This window comes from Leucoraja erinacea, chromosome 8 (assembly GCF_028641065.1).
Source record: "Leucoraja erinacea ecotype New England chromosome 8, Leri_hhj_1, whole genome shotgun sequence".
NCBI classification, from domain to species: domain Eukaryota; kingdom Metazoa; phylum Chordata; class Chondrichthyes; order Rajiformes; family Rajidae; genus Leucoraja; species Leucoraja erinaceus.
In genome coordinates this window covers 48,917,015-48,940,462 of record NC_073384.1, presented here as the reverse complement: position 1 = coordinate 48,940,462, position 23,448 = coordinate 48,917,015, and the positions used below count along the sequence as shown (strand labels likewise).

The 23,448-nt window shown below is 41.9% G+C and overlaps 1 protein-coding gene across 2 annotated transcripts in view; it reads left to right on the top strand.

Annotated features, from left to right (window-relative positions):
* Positions 1-14,788: 14,788 nt before the first annotated feature.
* The window catches only part of LOC129699672 (uncharacterized), a 29,383-nt gene continuing 20,723 nt past the window's right edge, over positions 14,789-23,448 (top strand). Inside the window, exons 1-3 of one of the 2 annotated variants that reach the window (XR_008723905.1) lie at positions 14,789-15,901; positions 17,934-18,055; positions 23,347-23,421. Coding sequence is in view for 1 of the 2 variants with exons in the window: in XM_055639662.1 (XP_055495637.1) it covers positions 17,968-18,055 (88 nt within the window). In the remaining variant the exon portion in view is untranslated. The remainder of the gene's footprint in view (positions 15,902-17,933; positions 18,056-23,346; positions 23,422-23,448) is intronic. The other variant, XM_055639662.1, reaches the window with a different exon arrangement.

The following is a 23,448-nucleotide window of genomic DNA, read 5'->3' as shown; positions in this document are numbered from 1 at the left end:
ATCTTTGTTCCTTTAACTATATTTTAGTTCAACTTTAAGCACCTGCTATGTCATGAGACCTTTCATAACCAATGCAAAATCCATAGGTGCTGCACTGTACCTACGCCTGAGGTGTAAATATAGCTGCTTTCTACAGCACTCCCCTCACACATTACCCCACCCTTATACAATTGCTTCGTTATGCATGTCTATTGTCTGAAAAAGACTTTGCAGAAAGCCATATGTTTACCAGAAAGTGCGCTGAGCAGAACAGGTTTTTCTGATATTAACCTTTGAATCACTCTCTTTTTACAAAATGGTATCATTTGAAAACTGTTGTCTGCTGTCTGTATTCCGTACTCATTCCTTTACCCACATTTATGGAAAGGCTCCAACATTTGCACAATGGAGAGCTCACTGTTAATGAGCAAAGATTGTGGGAAAGTATATGGTGAGTTGCCCTGCTGACCTGCATGTTAACGCTACATTAAGCACATTCTTTCATATCACTGAAGCAGACTCTGACATGACAGTAAACAAAACAGACTTGTGGGCTTAGGTTAAAAACGACACATTTTGATTCAAATGCAGGTGTAACAAGAACAGGAAAGGAAATGCCTAGAATCCAACTGAGATTGGGATAGTTTACAGCACTATTGGTATTTATCACAACTGATTAAATGTCAGGGAATTTACCAAAAGGTTTCTTATTATTTGTGGATCAAAGGTGAACTTTTAATAACACAATAAATGTTTCTTATTTTCTCCAAGCCATTTTTAATTTTTCAGTCCTGTATAAATGGGTTTATGGGATTTTAGGTGTTTAGTGTTTATACTTTAATGGATGATCAGATATTTACTTTCACTATTAAAATTAAAAGAACATTTTGAAGAACTATGTTGTAGAACTGACGCAATTCTTTTATTTAAAAAAAAACTTTATTCAGAATGAAAAATATATACAAAACCAAAGTAATGCAAAAACTCTTCACACATTCTCAGTGTCTGTACATCAATTGGTGTCATACTCAGTAGTGTTTGCCCCTATCTTTAAAGCAGACACCTTTGCCATGTGGCCGCCTGGGGTGATATCCCTTATCTTATTTGAGGGGTGTCCTCGAGGGACTCTACCCTTCAATGTCCAGCAACGGATGGATCCTAGACTGTGGTCCTCTTTTCTCGACAAATAGATATTTACCTTCATTGTTAACAAATTGGCAAAGTTAACAAAAATCTTTGAAGAACTTATGTTGTAGAACTGAATAAAACAAGAACAGTGCAAAATCTCATCCGACATTCTCAGCATTTATATTTTCATTAGTGTCATATTCGGTAGTGTTCACAAACTATCCTTATACAAGCAACCTTACCATTCATGTGGTCCCCTGGGGTGATATCCCTTCCCTTGTTTGAAGGGTGTCTCCACCAGACCCTGCCCTCTAACGAAGCATACTTTTTTCCCCCCCGAAAATAAACATTAATTGGAATAAAAAATATATACAAAACAAGAACTGTACAAAACTCTTTCCAACATTCCCAGCGGCTATACATACATTTAATGTGTTTGGTGGTGTTCACAGATATATCATTACCAGGTACCCTAGCCCCTCATGTGGCCCCCAGAATTGATATCCATTCCCTTGACGGCCAGAACTTCAGCTTCGGCGCCATCACAGCGCTGAAGCACCATCACGGAACTAGCGATGCCTTACCAAGGATCGCCGTGTGGTAAGCTCCGTGCTGAGACCACGACTCCAACATCGCAGAGCTGTGGTCGTGGAGCCGAGGCCATGACTTTCAAACACCTGGGATCTCTCGCCGAGATCGCCAGTGTCGGAGATCCGACCAGCGCGGCCTGTAGACTTCAGGAGCCGCGGTCTCCAGCGAGGAAGCGGCAATTCCAGACGCTGAAGAGTGTTCTCCTGACGCCGGAACTCCATCATCCAGCGAGAGGGCCTGTAACAACGGGCCGCCATTGCAGCGACTGCGGAGGCCTCAAATAGGCCCTGATCTCGGGTAAACACAGAGGAAGAGGACTAAACTTTTTAATGCCTTCCCTCTCAGTGGAAAATGCTGATTCTGCTGTGGGGGGAAGTTCATGTTAAATCCCCAGGGCCTGATGGTCTGCATCCCAGGGTACTTAAGGAAGTGGCTCTAGAAATTGTGGATGCATTGGTGATAATTTTCCAATGTTCTATAGAATCAGGATCAGTTCCTGCAGATTGGAGGGTAGCTAATGTTATCCCACTTTTTAAGAAAGGCGGGAGAGAGAAAACGGGGAAATATAGACCAGTTAGCCTGACATCGGTGGTGGGGAAGATGCTGGAGTCAATTATAAAAGATGAGATAGCCACACATTTGAATAGCAGTAACTGGATCGGTCCAAGTCAGCATGGATTTACGAAGGGGAAATCATGCTTGACTAATCTTATGTAATTTTTTGAAGATGTAACTAGGAAAATGGACAAGGGAGAGCCAGTGGATGTAGTGTACCTGGACTTTCTTTCGTTCTTTTAAAATCTTTTTATTTGTTTTTTTCTCCAAAAAACAAAATATAAACAACAAAAAAAAACAAAGCAAAAAGAATAATGATAAACATAACAATGATACTGATACATAGGAATCAGGAATACATTAATAACAGGTATAACCTAAATATGAGTCCAGTGTCAAAATACACATTGAATGTAGACCTCCCGGTCTCTGTGTAAACACAGTTAAATGTTTAATAGAAAACTTATATGTAGAAAAAAAACACAAATATAAAAAGAAAACAAAAGAAAAAGGGAAAAAGGAAGAAACAAAACCCCCCTAAATTAAAGAAAAAGCAAAAAAAAAAAAAGCAAAACAGAATCTGAGCTGAAAATGTCAACAATTTAAGTCTGTTTGTCGTCAAGTCCGTTCCACCATATAGTTTTTATAACGGTTAGAGAGGGAGCAATTTATGTTGTGTGAAGATGTTGAATAAACTTTCCCCAAGTCTTATCAAATTTAACCAAGGGTTCAACTCCTGATTTTTTCTAAATTTAAACATGATATCGTTTCAGAGTACCAATGGAGTGTGGTCGGATGGTTGGAGTCTTTCCATTTAAAATAGATCTTCTGGCAATTAATGTGATTGCTTTTATCAACCGATGGGCGGAGCGGGACAAATGAATAGAATCTAACATTGCCCTGGACTTTCAGAAAGCATTTAAGGTCCCACATAGGAGATTAAAACACGTTGTGTTTTTGATTTTTTTGTCTTTGGATCGAATTCTGTCTTTAATTTGTGTATTGGTGATGTCTTTATTATTTATTTTACTCCGATTATATGTTTTTTACTCTTGTTAAATTCTGTAAGGTGTCCTTGAGACTTTTGAAAGGCGCCCATACATAAAATTTATTATTATTATTATTAGTGGGCAAAATTAGGGCACATGGTATTGGGGGTAGAGTGCTGACATGGATAGAGAAGTGGTTGGCAGACAGGAAACAAAGAGTAGGGATTAACGGGTCCCTTTCAGAATGGCAGGCAGTGACTAGTGGGGTACCACAAGGCTTGGTACTGGGACCGCATCTATTTACAATATACATCAATGATTTGGATGAAGGGATTCAAAGTAACATTAACAAATTTGCAGATGACACAAAGCTAGGTGGCAGTGTGAACTATGAGCAGGATGCTATGAGAAAGCAGGGTGACTTGAACAGGTTGGGGGAGTGGACAAATGCATGGCAGATGAAGTTTAATGCAGATAAATATGAGGTTATCCACTTTGGTAGCAAAAACAGGAAGGCAGATTACTATCTAAATGGCGTCAAGTTGGGAAAAGGGGAAGTACAATGGGATCTGGGGGTCCTTGTACATCAGTCTATTAAAGTAAGCATGCAGGTACAGCAGGCAGAGAAGAAAGCGAATGGCATGTTGGGCTTTATAACAAGAGAAATCAAATATAAGAGCAAAGATACAAAGGGATCTGTGGGTCCTTGTTCATCAGTTTATGAAAATAAGCATGCAGGTACGGCAGGCAGTGAAGAAAGCAAATGGCATGTTGGCCTTTATAACAAGAGAAATTGAATATAGGAGCAAAGAGGTCCTTCTGCAGGTGTACAGAGCCTTAGTAAGACCACACCTGGAGTATTGTGTGCAGTTTTGGTCCCCTAATTTAAGGAAGGACATTCTTGCTATTGAGGGAGTGCAGCGTAGGTTTACAAGGTTAATTCCCGGGATGGCGGGACTGTTATATGCTGAGAGAATGGAGCAGCTCAGCTTGTACACTCCGGAGTTTAGAAGAATGAGAGGGGATCTCATTGAAGCACATAAGATTGTTAAGGGCTTGGACACACTAGAGACAGGAAACATGTTCCCGATGTTGGGTGAGTCCAGAACCAGGGGGCCACCGTTTAAGAATAAGGAGTAAGCCATTTAGAACAGAGACGAGGAAATACTTTTTCTCACAGAAAGTGGTGAGTTTGTGGAATTCTCTGCCTCAGATGGCGGTAGAGGCAGGTTCTCCGGATGCTTTCAAGAGAGAGCTAGATAGGGCTCTTAAAAATAGCGCAGTCAGGGGATATGGGGAGAAGGCAGGAACGGGGTACTGATTGGGGATGATCATCCATGATCACATTGAATGGCGGTGCTGGCTAGAAGGGCCGAATGGCCTACTCCTGCACCTATTGTCTATTTTCTATTGTCTATTGTCTATTGTCTATATAGTGTGTTGTGTCTTTTCTCTTTTTTATTTTATACGGATGTATGGAAACCTAATTTCTTCTATGTAAAACACTTTGGTTTCAACGCAAGTTAATTTAAATGTGCTATATAAATAAAATTTACTTACTTACTTACTTGTTTGTTTAAGCTAGCAATGTTACAACATTTTGAGATTTAAAAAATCAAGTGTGTAATTTATCCCATCAGTTAAAGCATGAAAGAAGTTTAATTTGTCACCTAATTCACTTTCATATCTTCAGTATTAAAAAAGTTATGGCCATTTTCATACTCGGAAATTAGCATCTTGTTCTCTATTGCTTTTCCATTGACACATTGACACAAAAGCTGTGATCGAGTACAGTCAAATGGCCATAACTTTCTTAAAAATTAAGAGAACTAAAATAAATTTTCAGTTATTATAGATTGAAGCATTCTGAAACAAACCTGAAACAATCTTACTTAGATGACTTGAAATTAAAGCAAATAATTAGTTAGTTACCTAATTGTAGTTAATTACAAAATTCAATTACTAGATCTATACATCTATCAATTTCTTAAGAAAAGATTAACATTTTTAAATAGCTTAAGTGTTCAAATAACATTCACACATGAATTCACAATATAACATAATTTTTAAATCTCATTATCATGGATTTATAGGCCAAATGGAAGGAATTTAATGTTTAATACCTGTAAATTAATGGCCATTTAAATCAACTTGCGAGTGGGTTTTTCTGTAACGCGACCATTTGGAACGTTGCCGTTTGCAGTGATTTAGAGCCCCATATCTGCATGAAAAACACTGCCGGTTGGTATGGGGACTAAATCACCATTTCGCAACTTAAAATGTGAACTAAAGGTTTCTTAAGGACCACTTTTATACATAAAAATAAACCGCTTTGTTTTACCTGTCACCTACCTGAAATCCGTCCCCGTTGTCGGTGTTGACGGCTTTAGAAGCTGATTTTAAAATGACTCCAGCGCTGAATGAGTCGGGCGATTTACAAAAAAAAATACACAGAACGCCCGTCTGAACGATTCTTCAGCAAAAGCTTGCACTCCAACCACATATAATCCAGGACAAGGTACGAAAAAAAACGTGTTTTAACCTCCCCCCCCTCAAAGGCGCCAAAATCGCACACACGGCCAGTGGCAGAATTGCAGCGCTGCTGAAGGTAATTCTTGTAAGATACCTATTTAAGTGCCGTTGCCACCAGGCCATGCCCCCCAATGTCCCATCATTCATATATAATTTTATTAATTTCAAAATAGACTTTATTCAAGTAATACATATATACAATACATGTACCGTGCAAAAAACTTCATCCGACATTCTCGGAGGCTATACATACATACAATATTGTTCGCAATTTTACCCCACTGGACATGTGGCCCACTGCCGTGGAATCCCTTCCCTTATTTTGAGGGGTGTCTCCACCACACCCTGCCCCCATGTCCAGAAGCGGAAGGACCCTAGACAGTCACCCTCCCCCACAGAGCCTTGGAATTGGCTGCACCGAGCTTCAGTGCATCCCTCAGCACGTACTCCTGCAGTCTGCAGTGGGCCAGTCGGCAACATTCCTATCACCCTTTTTTTTAAATTTCAAAATAGACTTGATTCAGATAATGGATATATACAATACATGTACCGTGCAAAAAACTCCATCCGACAATCTCGGAGGATATACATACATCCAATTTACTGAATTCACCCCCCAAATCAAAATTTTACCTCACACCCTTGCCAGTCATGTGGCCCACTGGCGTGAAATCACTTCCCTTATTTTCAGGGGCACTCCACCACATCCTGCCCCCCCCCCCCCCCCCCCCCCCCCATGTCCAGCAGCAGAAGGACCCTAGACTGTCTCCCTCCCCCACAGAGCCTTGGAATTGGCTGCACCAAGTCCCACCACTCATACAGCTCACAACTTCCCTTACTGCCTCAAACTAAATAATGACTCCCAATGGAAATTGGGATGATACCAAGCACCATTGTGCCTTTAGGCCAGGGAGTGGATTAAATCAGCTCCAGATCACTATCCCAATAGCCCTGCCACATAGAATGAGTGTGTGTGGATTTCATCATATTAGTTTCAGAATAAAACCAGGACCTTTGACTGCCAACTCAATGGCTGGCAGTTGTTTAAACCAAAATGATGGATCATCTGGTAAAATGTGGGTGTCAGTGGCAAGGTCAACTTCTAATTGACTTTAAGAAGGTGGTGGTGATCCTCTTTTCTCAAATATCACATTTTTTTCTGATGAAGGTTTACCACAGAATGATAGATAATGAATTCCAGGAATTTTACACAGCAACAATGAAGAAATGACATTATATTTCCGGTTAAGTGTGTGGCTTGGCAATGATACTGCAAGTGGATGGTATTGAAGAGAGAGAAGATGGTTGTTGAAATTACAACAGGATCTTGATCAGCTGGGAAAATGGACAAATTGGCCGAGGAATGAAGTTTAATGCAGATAAGTGTAAGGTTTTTCATTTTGGGAAGTCAAACTAGGGCAGGACCTTCACAGTGAATGGTAAGATCCTGGGCAATGCTGTAGAGCAGAGGTATCCAAGAGTAAAGGCACATTGTTCCTTGAAAGTGGTGTCACATAGATAGGATGGTAAAGAAGAATTTTGGTGCATTGACCTTCATCAGCCAGGATACTGAGTATCGAAAAGGGGATGATATGTTATTGGTGTACAACATGTTGATGTGGCCACATATGGAGTATTGTGTTCAGTTTTGGTTATCCTGCTATAGGAAAGATGTCATTAAGCTGGAAAGAGTGCAGGGAAGTTTACCAGGATGTTGCCAGGATATGAGGTTCTGAGCTATAGGCAAATGTTGGGCAAGCTAGGAATTTATTCCTTGGAGTGCAGGAAGCTGAGGAGTGATCTTATAAAGGTGTATACGATGTTTAAGAAGGAACTGGAAAATCAAATGCTGGAAAATCAAAGGTAGACAAAAATGCTGGAGTGACGCAGCGGGTGAGGCAGCATCTATGGAGCGAAGGAAATGGGCAATGTTTCGGGTCGAGACCCTCAGGGACTCGACCCGAAACGTTACCTATTTCCTTCTCTGTCAGCAAGATGCTGCCCATCATAGTTGCAGCAGGTTGCCGAAAATTTTCCACATATTGAAATTCCACATATTCCACATCCTGCTGCGACTGTGACTGGTACTGGCAAGTTGCCGAAAAAATCTCATAAGGCAGTAAGGCAGCAACTCTACCATTGTGCCTCCCAGTTTACACTAACACAATTTTGTTCTCCCCGTATTCAAAGCAACTGTCTTAGATTGTATTATTCACATATGTACAGGAGATCATTTATAATTCCCAATTAACCAACCAAGCCTAACATCTTTGTAGTGTGGAGGGAAACCAGAGAACACAGATGGAACTATCCAGTTATAGAGAGAACTAGTCTAAGTGGGACCCGTTGGGTCCCTGTCACACGGGAGGCCTGGTCCCCCCCAGGCAACCTGTTCCCCAGCGCAATATTCCACCACTCACCCATAGTGCGCAGAGGCGGCTCATTTTCCCTCATCCCCGGCATTCCCTCCCCGTCCTCTTCATCCTCCCTCTTCTTTCCCCTCTCTCCTCCCCTCCCCAATCCCTCCCTCTCCTTTCCCCTACACTTAGTCACTCCCTCCCTCCCTCCATAACTCCTCTCCCCTCCCTACCCCCTTCCAATCCCTCTATCCCCCTTCTCTCCACTCCTCGCCTCCCCCTATCCTCCCACTATCCCTCCTCACCTTCCCCACTGCACTCCTCTCACTCTATTCCCCACTCCCTACCTCCCCCACTCCTGCTTCCTCCCTCAATTCCCCCTCCTCCCCCACTCTACCACCTCACCTCCCTCTTATTTCCCCTCTCCTCTTGCCCTCCCCCAATCCCACCTTCACCTCTCCTTTCCCCTACCCTTAGTCACTCCCTCCCTCCCTCTACAACTCCTCTCCCATCTCTACCCCTCTCCTCTCCCTCTATCCCCCCTCTTCACCCACTCTCCCCCCTCACCTCCCCCACTTTCCCCTCTCTCTCCCTCCCTACTGCCTTCTCTCCCTCAAACCCCCCACTCTCCCTCCTCACCTCCACAGGATGTAGAGGTTGCCGTTCCCCTCCCTTCTTGTGTGCCCCATAGGAGCATCAGCCATCGGCGCCCTCAGAGCCAGGCTCAGTGGCCAGGCCTTGGGACCCTCGGCAGAGCCCCGGAACACCAGCAGCTACGGCAGAGGTGGGCAGGTGCCAGTTACTGACAGCGGACGCGGCCAATCAATGGTGCGGGAAAGGGCGTTGCCGGCCCGGCGGTGACTGACAGGAGAGGAGACCAACCTGCACATGTGCAGTTTTTAAGATTTTTAAACCTTAATAACTTTTAAAATATACCACCGATCGGAACAATCCTGTTGCACTTGAAGCACAGGAAAATGGTTAGCAAGGTGGCATGTCGCTATTGTGTACCATTTTTGCGCAAATGTAAAAACAAAGCAAACTGGAAGATAACAAATGAGAATTTTAGTTATGTATAGATAGATAGATGTGCAAACTCCACACAGGAAGGGTCGGAGGTTAGGATTGAACCCAGGTCACATACGCCAAACTGCTATGCCCTTGGAAGCAGCCATGGTTCTAAATTGAATTAGATGTTCTGCACTGATGGAGAGATGATAGGGTCAGAAGTTCATCTCACAAACGAATACAGTCCACTCTGATTCAACTTGAGAAGTGGAAGCGATTCTTAAAAATTAGAAAGGCATTTGTGGACGGTTTAGTATGATGATTGCAGCAAAGATGATGCCCTGTAAATTAATGTTTGCATGAAATCATAGCGTAAAAAGCCACTGCAAGTGAGACCCTTGCCAATTGTTCTAATGCCATTGGAGAAATAAATTAATTCTCCATGCTTTTATGAGCAAAGCCGTGCGATTTCTGAAGTTCACAACTGTGGAACTTTGAAGCATATTTCCAAGAGTCAAATACAGGTCTAGAGTCATAGAATCATAGAGTCTGACAGCGTGGAAACAAGCCTTTCAGCGCAACTTGCCCACGCCGACCATCGTGCCCCATCTACACTAGTCCCACTCAGCTGTGCTTGGTCCATAGCCCTCTAAACCTGTCCAATCTATGTACCTGTCTAAATGTTTCTTAAATGTTGCAATATAACCTGCTTCATCTGCCACCCCCAGCAGCTCGTTCCATACACCCACCACCGTGTAAAACAATTATCCCTCAGAATCCTATTAAATCTTTCCCCCCTCACTTTAAACCTTACTCAAGAGTCTCTGCATTTTACTGATCTATTCCTCTCATGATTTTGTACACATGTGATGTTCCAGTATACAGCTTTGATAATAGCTGTTTTAATGGATCCTCCAATGTAGATGTCAGAAGTAATAGGAGCAGAATTTGGCCATTCAGCTCATCAAGTCCACTCCGTCATTCAATCTTTCCCTCCTAACCCCATTCTCCTGCCTTCTCCCCATAACCCATGACTCTTGTACTAATCAAGAATCTATCTATCTCTGCTTTAAAAATATCCATCGATGGCCTCCACAGCCTTTTATGGCAAAGAATTCCACAGATTCACAACCCTCTGACTAAAGTCATTCCTTCTCATCTACTTCCTAAAGGAACATTCTTTAATTCTGATGCAATGACCTCTAGTCCTCAACTCTCCCAATAGTGGAAACATCCTCTCCACATCCACTCTATCCAAGCCTTTCACTATTCGGTACGTTTCATTGAGGTCCGCCCTCATTCTTCTAAACTCCAGCGATTGCAGACCCAGTGAAATCAAAAGCTCATCATAAAATATTATTTTTAGAAAGATACAGCACAGAACCAGGCCCTTCGGCCCACCAAGTCCACACCAACAGGAGAAATCCGCACATTAACACTATCCTACACATGCTAGGGACAATGTACACATTCACTAAGCCAATTAACATATATACCTTTATGTCTTTGGAGTGTGGGAGGAATAGCTCAAGCGGTAACAGGAAGATCGTACAAACTCCGTACAGACAGCACCCGTAGTCGGGGTCGAACCCGAGTCTCTGGCTCTGTAGGTGTTGTAAGGCAACAATTCTACCACTATGCCACTGTGGCCATTAACCCACTTATTCCTGGGATCATTCTTGTAAACCTCCTCTGGACCCTCTCCAAGCCCAGCACAGATATAAGCGGGAAACTGTAGTTATAAATAATAGAACATTCTTTTAAGTCCAGCAACAGTACAACAACTTTCTTCTTTAAGGTTCTCATTATCTGTGAATGGCCACCACTGTTTCTTTGTAGATTATGCCCAGTTCAATATGACATCAATGGTGTCATGCTTGCATTGCACAATGATTGATGTTACCACTGTGGAAGCATGGTGATTAGTGCTGCTGTCTTGTAGCTTCAGGGACCCTGGTTTGAACCTAACCTCGGCTGCTGCTTCAGTGGACTTTGTACATACTCTCTCCGACCACATGGGTTTCTTCCAGGTGTTCCAGTTCCCTCCTATGTCCTAAAGACATTTGGGAGTTTAGTTGCTTTTTGTAAATGATCACGTTTGTGTGAGTGAACAGCAAAAGGAATCATGAATTGATGGTCATGTATGAGAGAGAAAAAGTTACAGAAGTACAGGGAGATAAGGAGAGAATTATTGAGACTGATGCGATTGCTTCCCTAGCAGCTAATATGGACCTGATGGACTGAATGGTCTACATTTGCCTCTCTGTAATAATTAATCTCTTGCTACAACTCAATCCTACATCAGATGGGATAGTATTTATTGTGTGAACATAGATAGAACATTAGAGCATGGAACATAGAAGGGTACAAGGGAAAAGGCCCTTTGGCCCATAATGTCTGTGCTGCACATAATGCGAAGATAAACTCATCTCCGTTGCCTACACATGATCTGTGTTCCTCTGGGAATATGGAATATTGAGGAATACAGATGCTGGTTTATACCAAAGATAAATACAAAGTGCTGGAATAACTCATCGGGCCAGACAGCAACTCAGGAGTAAAAGGATGGCTGACCTTTCAGGTCGGGACCCTTCTTCAGACTGAAAGTAGAGGTGGGGGGGGGGGGGGGGGGGGGGGGGGGGGGGGGGGGGGGGGGGGGGGGGTGGGGTGACATGGGGGAACTAGAGGTAGGAAAAGGCCAGAACAAATCCCTTGATACTTAGTTGTTCTGGGCAGTGTTATGTGGTTTTGAGAATGGCTTCAATAAAGTATGTTTTATTGTAAGCTCAGTCTCATCTGGATGATAACATTGACATCAATACGTGAGAAATTCATGTTCACTGCTGATATGCCACTGAAATTCTAGGTCAATGTCTCCTCCCTCTTACATTATTAAATTATGAGTCAGGACCGCGCTGAAACAAAAGGCAAAGACAAGATGAAAAGTGAAAATGCCGTCAAATACTGCCTTTATTTTGCAATTTGAGGATAGACACAAAATGCCGGAGTAACTCAGCGGGACAAGCAACATCTCTAGAGATAAGGAATAGGTCACTTTGCAATTTGTGATGGTTATGGCGTGTTTGATCCTGCTTATTGATGCTTTAGTTTTTTTTTTCTTCAGTCAACCGCTGCAAATTCTCTTGGAACAGTTTCATGTAAACAGGACCACAAGGCTTCCTTCCACTCCTCGTGCCACTTCATTAATCAGCTGGGACGAGCTAAAAAGAATAACCATAAACATATAGTCAAGAGGTCAGAAACAGGGCATTTCAGAGCCCACTAGACAGATGTTGTACTAGTCAGTCCCTGCATTGCTGGCCTGGTGCCTGGAGAATTTGTCTTCCTGGGTTGAGAGAAATCACCTGCAAAGCTACAAACCTCATTCCTTCCTCAGTTACCTCAAACATCTCAATGTTCAGTTAGATTATATTGTAAATATTTGAATATAATCCTGATGCAATAAATGTTCTGCCAATGTATAATGGAGGCAAATCATCTAGACTTCTGATGTCCACCACATTGTTAATAAAATTATAGCTGATAAGTTAGCTGTCTAACTTTGATCCAAAATCTCTTTTTATTTTGCGTTGGAAATCCCCTTCTCCAGTATTCCTTTCCCATTCCTGAAGTTATCATGCTGAGATGATTCCAGGGGCAACAACACCCATCAGTTCCTCGAATCTTCAGCAGACTATCTGGCCAATTCGATCCTTTATTAATCTAAGTTATTTCAACTGAAGTCGCTGTTGAGCAATCATGAACTGGAACCCAAGTTGCTCTTTCCTTAAACAAGATGTGCAGCAACTAAGCATGAAACAAGATCAAATCACCTCAGTTTTATAAAGATTTGAAGAACTGGTGGTTTATACCTGCCCAAAATTCATCTCACATGTCTTTAAGCTTGAAGGTGAGAGATGCAAAGAGAGCAAGTTTTTTACATAAGTGGTGGCGGGTGCCTGGAATGTACAGCCAGCCTGGGGCAGTGGTGGAGGCAGATATGATGGAGGCGCTAGAGGCTTTTAAACTGGGCGGCACAGTGGCACAGCGGTAGAGCTGCTACCTGGGTTCAATCCACACCACGGGTTCTGTCTGTACAGAGTTGGTACGTTCTCCCTGTGGGTTTTCTCCGGGTGCTCCGGTTTCCTCCCACACTCCAAAGACGTACAGGTTTGTTGGTTAATTGGCTACAGTATAATTGTAAATTGTAGGATAGTGTTGCTGTATGGGGTGATCACTGGTCAGCGCGGACTCAGTGGGACAAAGGTCCTGTTTCCGCACTGTATCTCTAAAGTCTAAAATAAAGTCTGGTGCAGGAAATCAAAGGAAATGGATCATGCACAGGCAGAAAAGATTGGTTTAATTTAGCATCATGTTCGGCAAAGACATAATGTGCTGAAGGCCTGTTCCTGTGATGTCTTTTTTAATGTCCTATGCTTTATGTCTGTAATAGAGAGTAAAACTGAGAGGAGTGGATTATGGGCCAAACAATGGTAATTGGGAGTCTGGGTTACCAGTCTGAAGAAGGGTCTCGACCCAAAACGTCACCCATTCCTTCTCTCCAGAGATGTTGCCTGTCCCGCTGAGTTACTCCAGCTTTTTGTGTCTATCAATGGTAAATGGGAGTTAGCTTAGCTGGGACATTTTGGTTGGCATGAATGAGTTGGACCAAAGAGTGTGTTTCCGTGCTGTGTGCCTCTATGACAGTAGAAGCAGCATTGTATCCAATCTCATCAGCTTCTTACCTTGAAAACTGGATTAAAATGACTCCCCTTGTCTACTCTAAATGAAGCTGCATGGGACATTACTTTCTTTTAAAATGAGAATAGCCAGTTGTTATTTTTATCACATTAACTTACACAATGGTGGATTTAAGTAATTTCATCATATACTTATAAACAAACAATACACAATTTCTCAAATTACCATTCACAGAACTGCACCATTACTAATGATATGATCTTGAAATCCTGAGATGAATAGGCTGTGTTGGTCATAATAACTTATAAGGCAAAAATTATGTGGTTTAGTTTTACACTTTTTTAATCTTCCCAAACCCAACTTTCTCAGTAAGATCAGTCAGTCAAATAAATATGTTGCACATCATTTATGATGTATATTGGTTTAGATATAATATATGATTATAATTAGCATTTCTGTAACTATGAAAATCCTACTCATAATTTCCAAAGTAGTGGTTAAAAATCATTTCATTCTAAATTTTAATCTGCAGCTAGGTTTTGTACAGTAAGGAGAACGAGCTTGAGAGGGAAAGATAGACCAGTCATGATTGATGGCAGAGTGGACAAGGGGCCAAAAGGCCTAATTCTGCTCCTATAACTTCTGAACTTATGAACCATTGTATACCTCATCAGCACCCAGTCTTCCTTCCACATAATTGCATTTGAACCATGCATTCCTTAAGCAATACAATGCATGGAACTTGCAGTAAAATCCCTACTTACATATTGCATCTATTGGATGAATTTCAGACCATTGCTTACAAGCAACTCTGCTTCATTTCCTATTGTAATTGAGGAGGGATCAGACAAGGGTGGTGCCACAGGTAGTACTGACCACAGATGCAGAGATGCACCTTGGAAATAAGAGGCAGTTTTCATCCCTTTATGTTGGAAATAGAGATACATGGGCAGAACTAGAAAGACCTCTGAAAGACAACTTCTCACAACCCTATTTACCCAGAGTTACAAGAAAACTGAAAATAAGCTGGGTGGCTATCTTGCCTGATGAACCAAACATTTTAACCTATTAAGATAGACATAAAATGCTGGAGTAACTCAGCCGGACAGGCAGAATCCCTGAGGAGAAGGAATGGGTGACGTTTCAGGTCAAGACTGAAGAAGGGTCTCGACCCGAAATGTCACACATTCCTTCTCTCCAGCGATGCTACCTGTCCCGCTGAGTAACTCCAGAATTTTGTGTCTATCTTTGATTTAAACTGGCATCTGCAGTTCATTCCTCCACATTTTAACCTCCTATCCATTGTCAAGAAAATTGTAGTCCATGCCCACTTCCAAGTGTCTCAGTCAATGTACTGCAGAGAAAAAAAATATTTCCCATTCTGAAATGCTTCCTATCAGTATGCCCTTGCCTTTTATTAATTGCCCGAACAGTGAATTAACTTTCACAGTTATAGGCAAGCCCAAATGCAAAAACATTGCATTTTGGAATATCATTTGTAATGGCAGTGACCTACTTTGCACATAAAGCACGATAGTTTATTTTCACATCTTTAATGAGGCTTTCCTAATGTCTGTGTCATAACCAGCTGAATCACTTTTGGATCATGCCTTTCTAATTTCCCTCAATGATCTGTAACAGCAAAGAGAATTATATGTCATCTAATAACAGAGTTGGGTCTTTTGCCATCTTCGACCACAGATGCATTTCTGCTGCATGAAAGACTATTTTCTTTTCCTCACAAACAAGTAATTAGATCCGTCTGCCAGAAAAGCCTTCTTGAATTCCACCAGGAAAACAGATGCCCTTTGACAGGATGACTAGCAACCTTGGGCTCTCAGTTGCAGGCCGGTGGTTTGCAAAGCTCATTTACCTTGTCAAGTACATATCCGGGTTTCAGAAAGCGGGTGAAAAGGATCATTGATGGCAACTGAAGCGGAGGAGGGGCCTTGGTAAAATGGACAGCTGTGGGAGGAATTTTTACTCTCCGTTTCTCTGACTTCCTTCAGCCTAGGTTTGTTTTTTTTGTTAACTTTCACTCAAGATTGTAACCTCGAGCAGGTATGTGTCACTGCACATGACTTCTTCAATTCATTTTGTAGGTGCAGTGGAAAGTTTCTCTTCTGGAGTAGTCAGAAGTTGTCAGTTGTAAACCCTTACTTGGATAATTGATGTCAAATATTCTTCATCCTCCTTTCTTGGAGATGTGGATATATACTAATAAATGTCTGGGGTCTTCAGATCTTCTTTAGTGTCCCGGTCAATGTTCTCTTCATGAATAGCCCAGATATTTTCTAGTACAGTTACCACTGATACCAAACAGTTCAGCTATAGCAACTGAACTATTCCTTTAATATGAGCCTGAGGGGTAACGTTTTTACACAAAGCGTGGCCGATGTATGGAATGAGCTGCCGGAAGAGTTCATTGAGGCAGGTACTATCGCAACGTTTAAGAAACATTTAGACAGGTACATGGATAGGATAGGTTTCGTGGGATATGGGCAAAACACAGACAGGTAGGACTAATGCAGATGGGAGCATGTTGGTCATTGTGGGCAAGTTGGGCCGAAGGGCCTGTTTTGTAACTTTGGTAACTTTATTGGCACCAAAATGTGGCGACACATGTGTACTTGCTGGGTGAGGTCTGCAATATGATTTCACTGGGTTGTACACAAAACAAAGCACTTCTCTGTACCCAGGTGAATGTGACAATATAGTATCATTGAATTATTGATTCCACGCTGTATGACTATGGCTCTCACAAGTCATATTCAAACAGAGTGAACTATGTGCATCTATAGTTTTCAGTCCAGGATATACCAGAGATGTGTGCATTGATTTTGAACTGGTGCAGAGAGCTGTTTGAAGACACCAATATACAAATCGATGCAAGATAAATGTAAAGGATGCCAGCAATTAAAAAAGACTGTCACAACAGGAGAGAGGGAAACTCTTTGGAAGGCACCTTAATCCATGAGCATTTCTCAAAGCTAAAAGAAATGTGACCAAGAAATCAAAGGGGAATCTGAAGAGGGTAAACACAGGAATCAAGCATTAGGGCTGCAAATTAATAGCTGTTGAAGTCGAGGGTTTGATGTATGCCACACAGCTGAACTATCCCAGGTTTGGAGCTGTGGGAACCAAAGGTATTGTGATGGTAATATGGCGTACCGGCACCTCTAAAAAGTTCAATGTCATTATTCAGCTTTCCTGCTCTGTGACACATATGTTTATTAACCGTATATGTAGGAAGGAACTGCAGATGCTGGTTTACACTGAAGGCAGACACAAAATGCTGTAGTCCCCTTCCATGTCTTTGGACTGGACCCGAAACATCATCCATTCCTTCTCTCCAGAGATGCTGTCTGTCCTGCTGAGTTACTCCAGTATTTTGTGTCTATCTATGGACAATTAAATGCAGACTCAGCACATATTCCTTAATTAATATATAGAAAACTAAAAGATTTTAAAAAAGCATAATTTTATACCTTTATCTTTTTAACTTAGAGATACAATGCGGAAACAGGCCCTATGGCCCACCGAGTCTGCACCGACCAGCGATACCCGCACATTAACACTATCCTACACATACTAGGGACAATTTACACTTATACCAAGTGTACAAACCCAAGCCAATTATACAAACCTGTATGTCTTAAGAGTGTGGGAGGAAACCGATGATCTCGGAGAAAACCCACGCAGTCAGGGGGAGAACCTACAAACTCCGTACAGACAGCATCTCTGACACTTCAAGCGCCGTAAGGTTGCAACTATACCACTACGCAACCATGCTGTCATGCCATATATATAAATTAATATACTGTATATGAATATCGTCAGTTTATATTAAGGAGCTATTGCAAATTATTTCTTACATTACCGCTGAGTGACTCTCAGGTCTCAGAAAATGTGTAATGAAGAGTCTTAAATGCTTGTTGCCGTATAACATAAATTTTGAAATCTGCAAATGTATTAAGTTCACGTGTACTTGCTCCAGACAAAAAACATTTTTTACATGAGACGAAGAAGCAGAATGTAGCAACACCTTGACAATGTTCCCAGTCTTAAGTGGCATTTTGCTTTTTTTTTAAAGCTGATATTATTTCTGATGTGTGGTGACATTAGGAATGCAGAGGATTGAATTCAAGCCAGAGAAATGTCTTGGCAAGTCTTGGTTGTCTGGAAGTGATTGGACAATCGCATTTACTATGTTTGGTAAGTTGTGAAGTTGAGTGGCATGGAAACTCTAGCCTTCAACCAATGTCAGTGATCTTTTGAGCCTGTGGAACTGAACAACTGATTTCAAGTCTGATGGCAACTCCGAACTGTATATAACCCTGACCTAGTAACTCCAGAGGAAATGTGTAGGAAGGAACTGCAGATGCTGGTTTAAACCAAATATAGACATAAAATGCTGGGGTGACTCAGCAGGACAGGCAACATCTCTGGAGAGAAGGAATGGGTGACGTTTCAATCTGAAACGTCACCCATTCCTTCTCTCCACAGATACTGCCTGTCCTGCTGAGTTACTCCAGCATTTTATGTCTATCTCCTAGTAACTCCAGACCCTGATGTAGCCCAACATGAATCGTTTACAAAGGAGCATAGTGTCAGGACTAAAACATTTACCACGTGTATTTCAGATCTTTGCTTGCAAGTAAACATCAGAACACAGGAAAATAGGAGCAGGAGTCGGCCACTTACCCCCTCAATTCTGTCCCATACATAAGACCATAAAACATAGAAGCGGAATTAGGCCTTTCATCCCATTGAGTCTACTCTGCCATCCAATCATGGCTGATCTATATATCCCTCTCAACCCCATTCCCCAGTCTTCTCCCTGTAACTTTTGACACTCTCACTAATCAAGAATCTATCAATTTCTGCTTTGAAAATACCCAATGACTTGGCCTCCACAGCTGTCTGTGGCAATGAATTCCGCAGATTCACCACACTCTGGCTAAATAAATGTTTTTTTGTCTCTATTCTGAAGGTACAGCCTTTTATTCTGAGGCTGTTCCCTCTGGTTCTAGCCTCTACTGCCCCCAATCTCCCTCAATTCCCTAATGCAACATTGAACATATGGCTGTACCACACAGGTAGAGACCCTTTGGCCAACGCTGTCTGTGTCGAACAAGATGCCACATTAAATTAATTCCTTCATGTTTTTTTTAGTTATTTTAAAGATACAGCATGGAAACTGGCCCTTCGGCCCACCGAGTCCACGCTGACCAGCGATACTCATACACTAGCACTATCCTACACACTAGAGACCATTTACAATTTTCACCTAACCCAATTTACCTACAAACGTGTACATCTTTGGAGTGTTGGAGGAGACCTGAGCACCCGGAGAAAACCCACATGGTCACGTACAAACTCCGTACAGACAGCGCCCGTTGTCAGGATTGAACCCAGTTTCTCTGGCGCTGTAAGACAGCATCTCTACCGCCCGGCCACCATACCGCCCTGCTTGCAATTGCTCGTCATATCCATTCCCTAATTCTTTCAAAAATGTATTTAGTTCCTTCTTTAAATACCCCAGTGATAGAGCCTCTGTGGTTGAACATTCTGATTCACCACCATCTGAACGAAAAACTTCCTATGCCCCTCAGTTGAAACTGATTGTCTCCAAACTTGTACTTCTGTCTTCATTCTTCTCAGCTGAAAATAATATAGATTTAATTTATTTAGCTGTTCAGATAGAACAATTCCTTAATCACAGGAATAATCCCAGGAGTCTGAAGAAAAGTACCAACTTGAAACATCTTCTATCTATGTCTTCCAGAGATTCTGAGTTACTTCAGCACTTTGTTTTCTATGCAACATTCCAGCATCTGCTGTCCCTTGTGTCCACTTCCAGGAATATGTCTAATGAACATCTATTGAACCGCCTATTGTGAAGTCTTATTTGAACATTAAATTTTGAGTTAACAAACTAAAATCCAATTTAAATTACTATTTCAGGATTCTTCACAATATGTTTACAGGGTTACGTTAATAAAAATATAAAATAAATTAGCTACAAAGCCTTCCAGTTAGCTACTTAAATTAAAATAAACTCAGCTACCTGGCAGATCAGTGGCACGGGCACGGCAGATACTACTGCTCCAGCAACCAAGGTTTCGTCTTTATATTTGGGTTTGTTTGTGTCTGGTTTGCATCTTCTATCTAAGATAGACACAAAAAGCTGGAATAACTCAACGGGTCAGGCAGCATCTCTGGGGGAAAGGAATAGCTGATGTTTCGGGTCGAGACCCTTCCCTTGGTCTGAAGAGGGTCTCAATCCAAAACGTCACCTATTCCTTTTCTCCAGAGATGCTATCTGACCAGCAGAGTCACTTCAGCTTTTTGTGTCTATGTTTTGTTTAAACCCACATCTGCAGTTCCTTCCTGTGGCAATAGACAATAGACAATCAGTGCAGGAGTAGGCCATTCGGCCCTTCGAGCCAGCACCGCCATTCAATGTGATCATGGCTCATCATCCACAATCAGTACCATTACTCATCCTCTACCTGTCCATATTGGTTTCTCCATGGGTGCTCTTTATTTCTCCCACATCCAAGAGATGTGCCATTAGGTAGGTTAATAATACCTAAAGTAGGTGCGAGGGGAGATGATTGGCATGTGGAGGAGAATAGGTTACAAGAAAATAAGTGGGGGAATGAGACTGATGGGGCCAGAAGAGGCTCAGTGGGACAAAAGGCCTCCTTTCATGTTGTACAATAATATGAACAATTTGCAATAGTAACTAGCTGAGCGTTACTGTGGTCATGGTCTGACACCCTTCAAAGTAAGAATATTCACCATCCCACTGAATTATTGGCCTAGACTACTAAACTCAAAATTCCACCTTATTTCATGTGGGAGACAAACTATTTGTATTTTTGGTGATGCTTTTCCAATTTTCTGCAGATTTTTTCTGGAGATTTTATTTACTTACCAAGGTTCAAGGCGCGTCGAATAGTTTGAGACTTAGTTTATTTTGAAACAGTGAGGTAACCATGACCACAGATCACAAAAAAATATGAACACACTAATCACATTCTATAAATTACTCAGACATTTTTCAAAATGCAATTTGATCCAATTTCACCAGAAAATTCAAGTTTATATTATTGTAAGTATGTAATCAGTTTAGCTTAGAGATACAGCATGGACACAGACCATTTTGCCAAACGAGCACGCTGACCATTGATTGCTGTTCAGACTAGTGTTTCCACTGCACACCTGGGGCAATTTACAGAGGCCAATTAACTAACAACCCACACATCTTTGGGATATGGGAGGAAACTGGAGCACCCGGAGAAAACACACACGGTCACAGGGGGAATGTACAGATTACATACGGACTGCACCCATAGTCAGAATCGTGCCTGGGTCTCTGGCGCTGTAAGACAGCAACTCTAATGCTGCGCCACTGTGCTGGCCCGCCACATTGATGTTGCATGTTTTTCTAGTAGAGATTCAACAGAGTGGAGAAGTGTCCTGATCCAAAACATCACATCCATGTTCTCCAGAGATGCTGCCTGACCCGTTGAGTTACTACAGCACGTTGTGTCCTTATATATAAACCAGCATCTCAGTTCCTTGTTGCTACATAAGAAACTCCACATTGCCTCTAGCCTAGCTGTATACAATGGCTTTCTGGCAAATATCCTGAGAAAAAGGGAGATTTTTGTTAATGTTTGCTTAACTCCTTGATGTACATATCACTGTCCATAACTGAGCACTCAACAGGTGAATCAATTATTGTATTAATATACTGATCATTCATTTTCACTTAATTTTAATATCTTGATTTTGATTAGTATGGGTGTCGGGGTTATGGGGAGAAGGCGGGAGAATGGGGGAGAATGGGGTTGAGTGCAAGAGATGGATCAGCCATGATTGAATAACGGAGTAGACTTGATAGGCCGAATGGGCTAAATCTGCTCCTATAACTTATGAATTTATGAACTTATGAAATTGCTACTTTGGCCTCTGGCTTCAGACATGCTATTTAAGCTTTGCTCTTCACATTGCTCATCTCAGCTATAACGTTGCACAAGCCTCTCCTTATGGCTTTCTTTTATAAACATTGCCTTTTCATTCAGAACGGACTGAGCTGACACTATTCTGACTTGCATTCCTGTGAACCTTTACGCAACTCTTTACTGGCATACCTTTGATGGGTGAGCCCCCATTACATCAGTAGCAAGCAGCTTTACCCCCCAGTCTGGACATTCATACTAAACTCACTCATGTTACTCAGACTTAGCACCTGAGCTTTTGTTTTTGCTACTGCAGTTTGTTTGTATTAATATTATTAACACACTATGATAATAACAGGAGCACCCATGCAGTCACAGGGAGAACATGCAAAGTCCACACAGACAGCGCCTGGAGGTGGAGATCAAACCAGATTCAGGATCTTTTTTAAATTTTGTGGCTGCATTTTGAAATGACAATAACAGATTGTGAGTTTTCAGATTCACCATGCCAACATGAGCACAGGATAGACCTGATAGAAGTATATAAAATTACAAGCAGCATAGATATGTTAGACAGTCAGAACCTTTTTCTCAGGAGGAAAAAAGGAAATACTGGAGGGAATAGCTTTAAGGTGTTGGGCAAAGTTTAAAGGAGAAGTATGTTTTCTACACAGAGGGTGTTGAATGCATGGAACTCACTACCAAGGGTGGTGGTGGAGGCAGATCTGATGGTAGCATCAAAGAGACATTTGGATAGCAATGTAGAGATGCAGGGAATGGAGGAACATTGATTATGTGTAGGCAGATAAGAACTGATCTTGGCATCATGGTCGGCACGAACATTGTGGGCCAAAGGGCCATTTCTTGTGTAGGAAGAAACTGCAGATGCTGGTTCAAACTAAAGATAGACTCAAAATGCTGGAGTAACTCAGCGGGACAGGCAACATCTCTGGAGAGGAGGAATGGGTGACGTATCAGGTTGAGACCCTTCTTCAGACCAGTTCTTAAGCTCTACTGTTCTATGTTCTATGTTCTGTGAGTTCACAGTCACTCCATGTTTTTGAAGGTTTTGTTCCAACAGGCCATGTCCAATTTTTACTTCATCCCATTCTCAAAACCAACGGAGTACATATCTACCTGTGGGTTCTGAATCTTTAGTGTAGCAACACCCAGAAAATTAGGTGGGACAAATGGAGAGATCTAGAGGGTTGAGACACAAGGAACTGCAGATGCTGGAGTCTTAAAGTGTCCCGAACCGAAGGATTGCCTGCCCATTCCATCCGCAGATCCCTTGACCCGCTGAGTTCTTCCAGCAGCTTGCGTTTAGATCTAGAAGATGGGACTGGTTATTCAAGATTCTGATAAAACTGTTCACACCTGCATAGTGATGCACATATGGTCAAATACATCACAGAGAGAGAGAGAGTCAACTCACTACATATGCACACCACAACATTAATCTCAACTTTAGCTCATGCTTTGCTTTTTTAAATTTCATTGCTTGTTTAAATCAAGAGATTTTTTTGTTAACAGACTCAGGCTTTTGATGAACTTCTTGCAAGACCCTTCCAAAATGGAGGATAGAGTGGCCAACTGGCCCACTGGAAGGTACACATGATTAGATGTAATTTATTT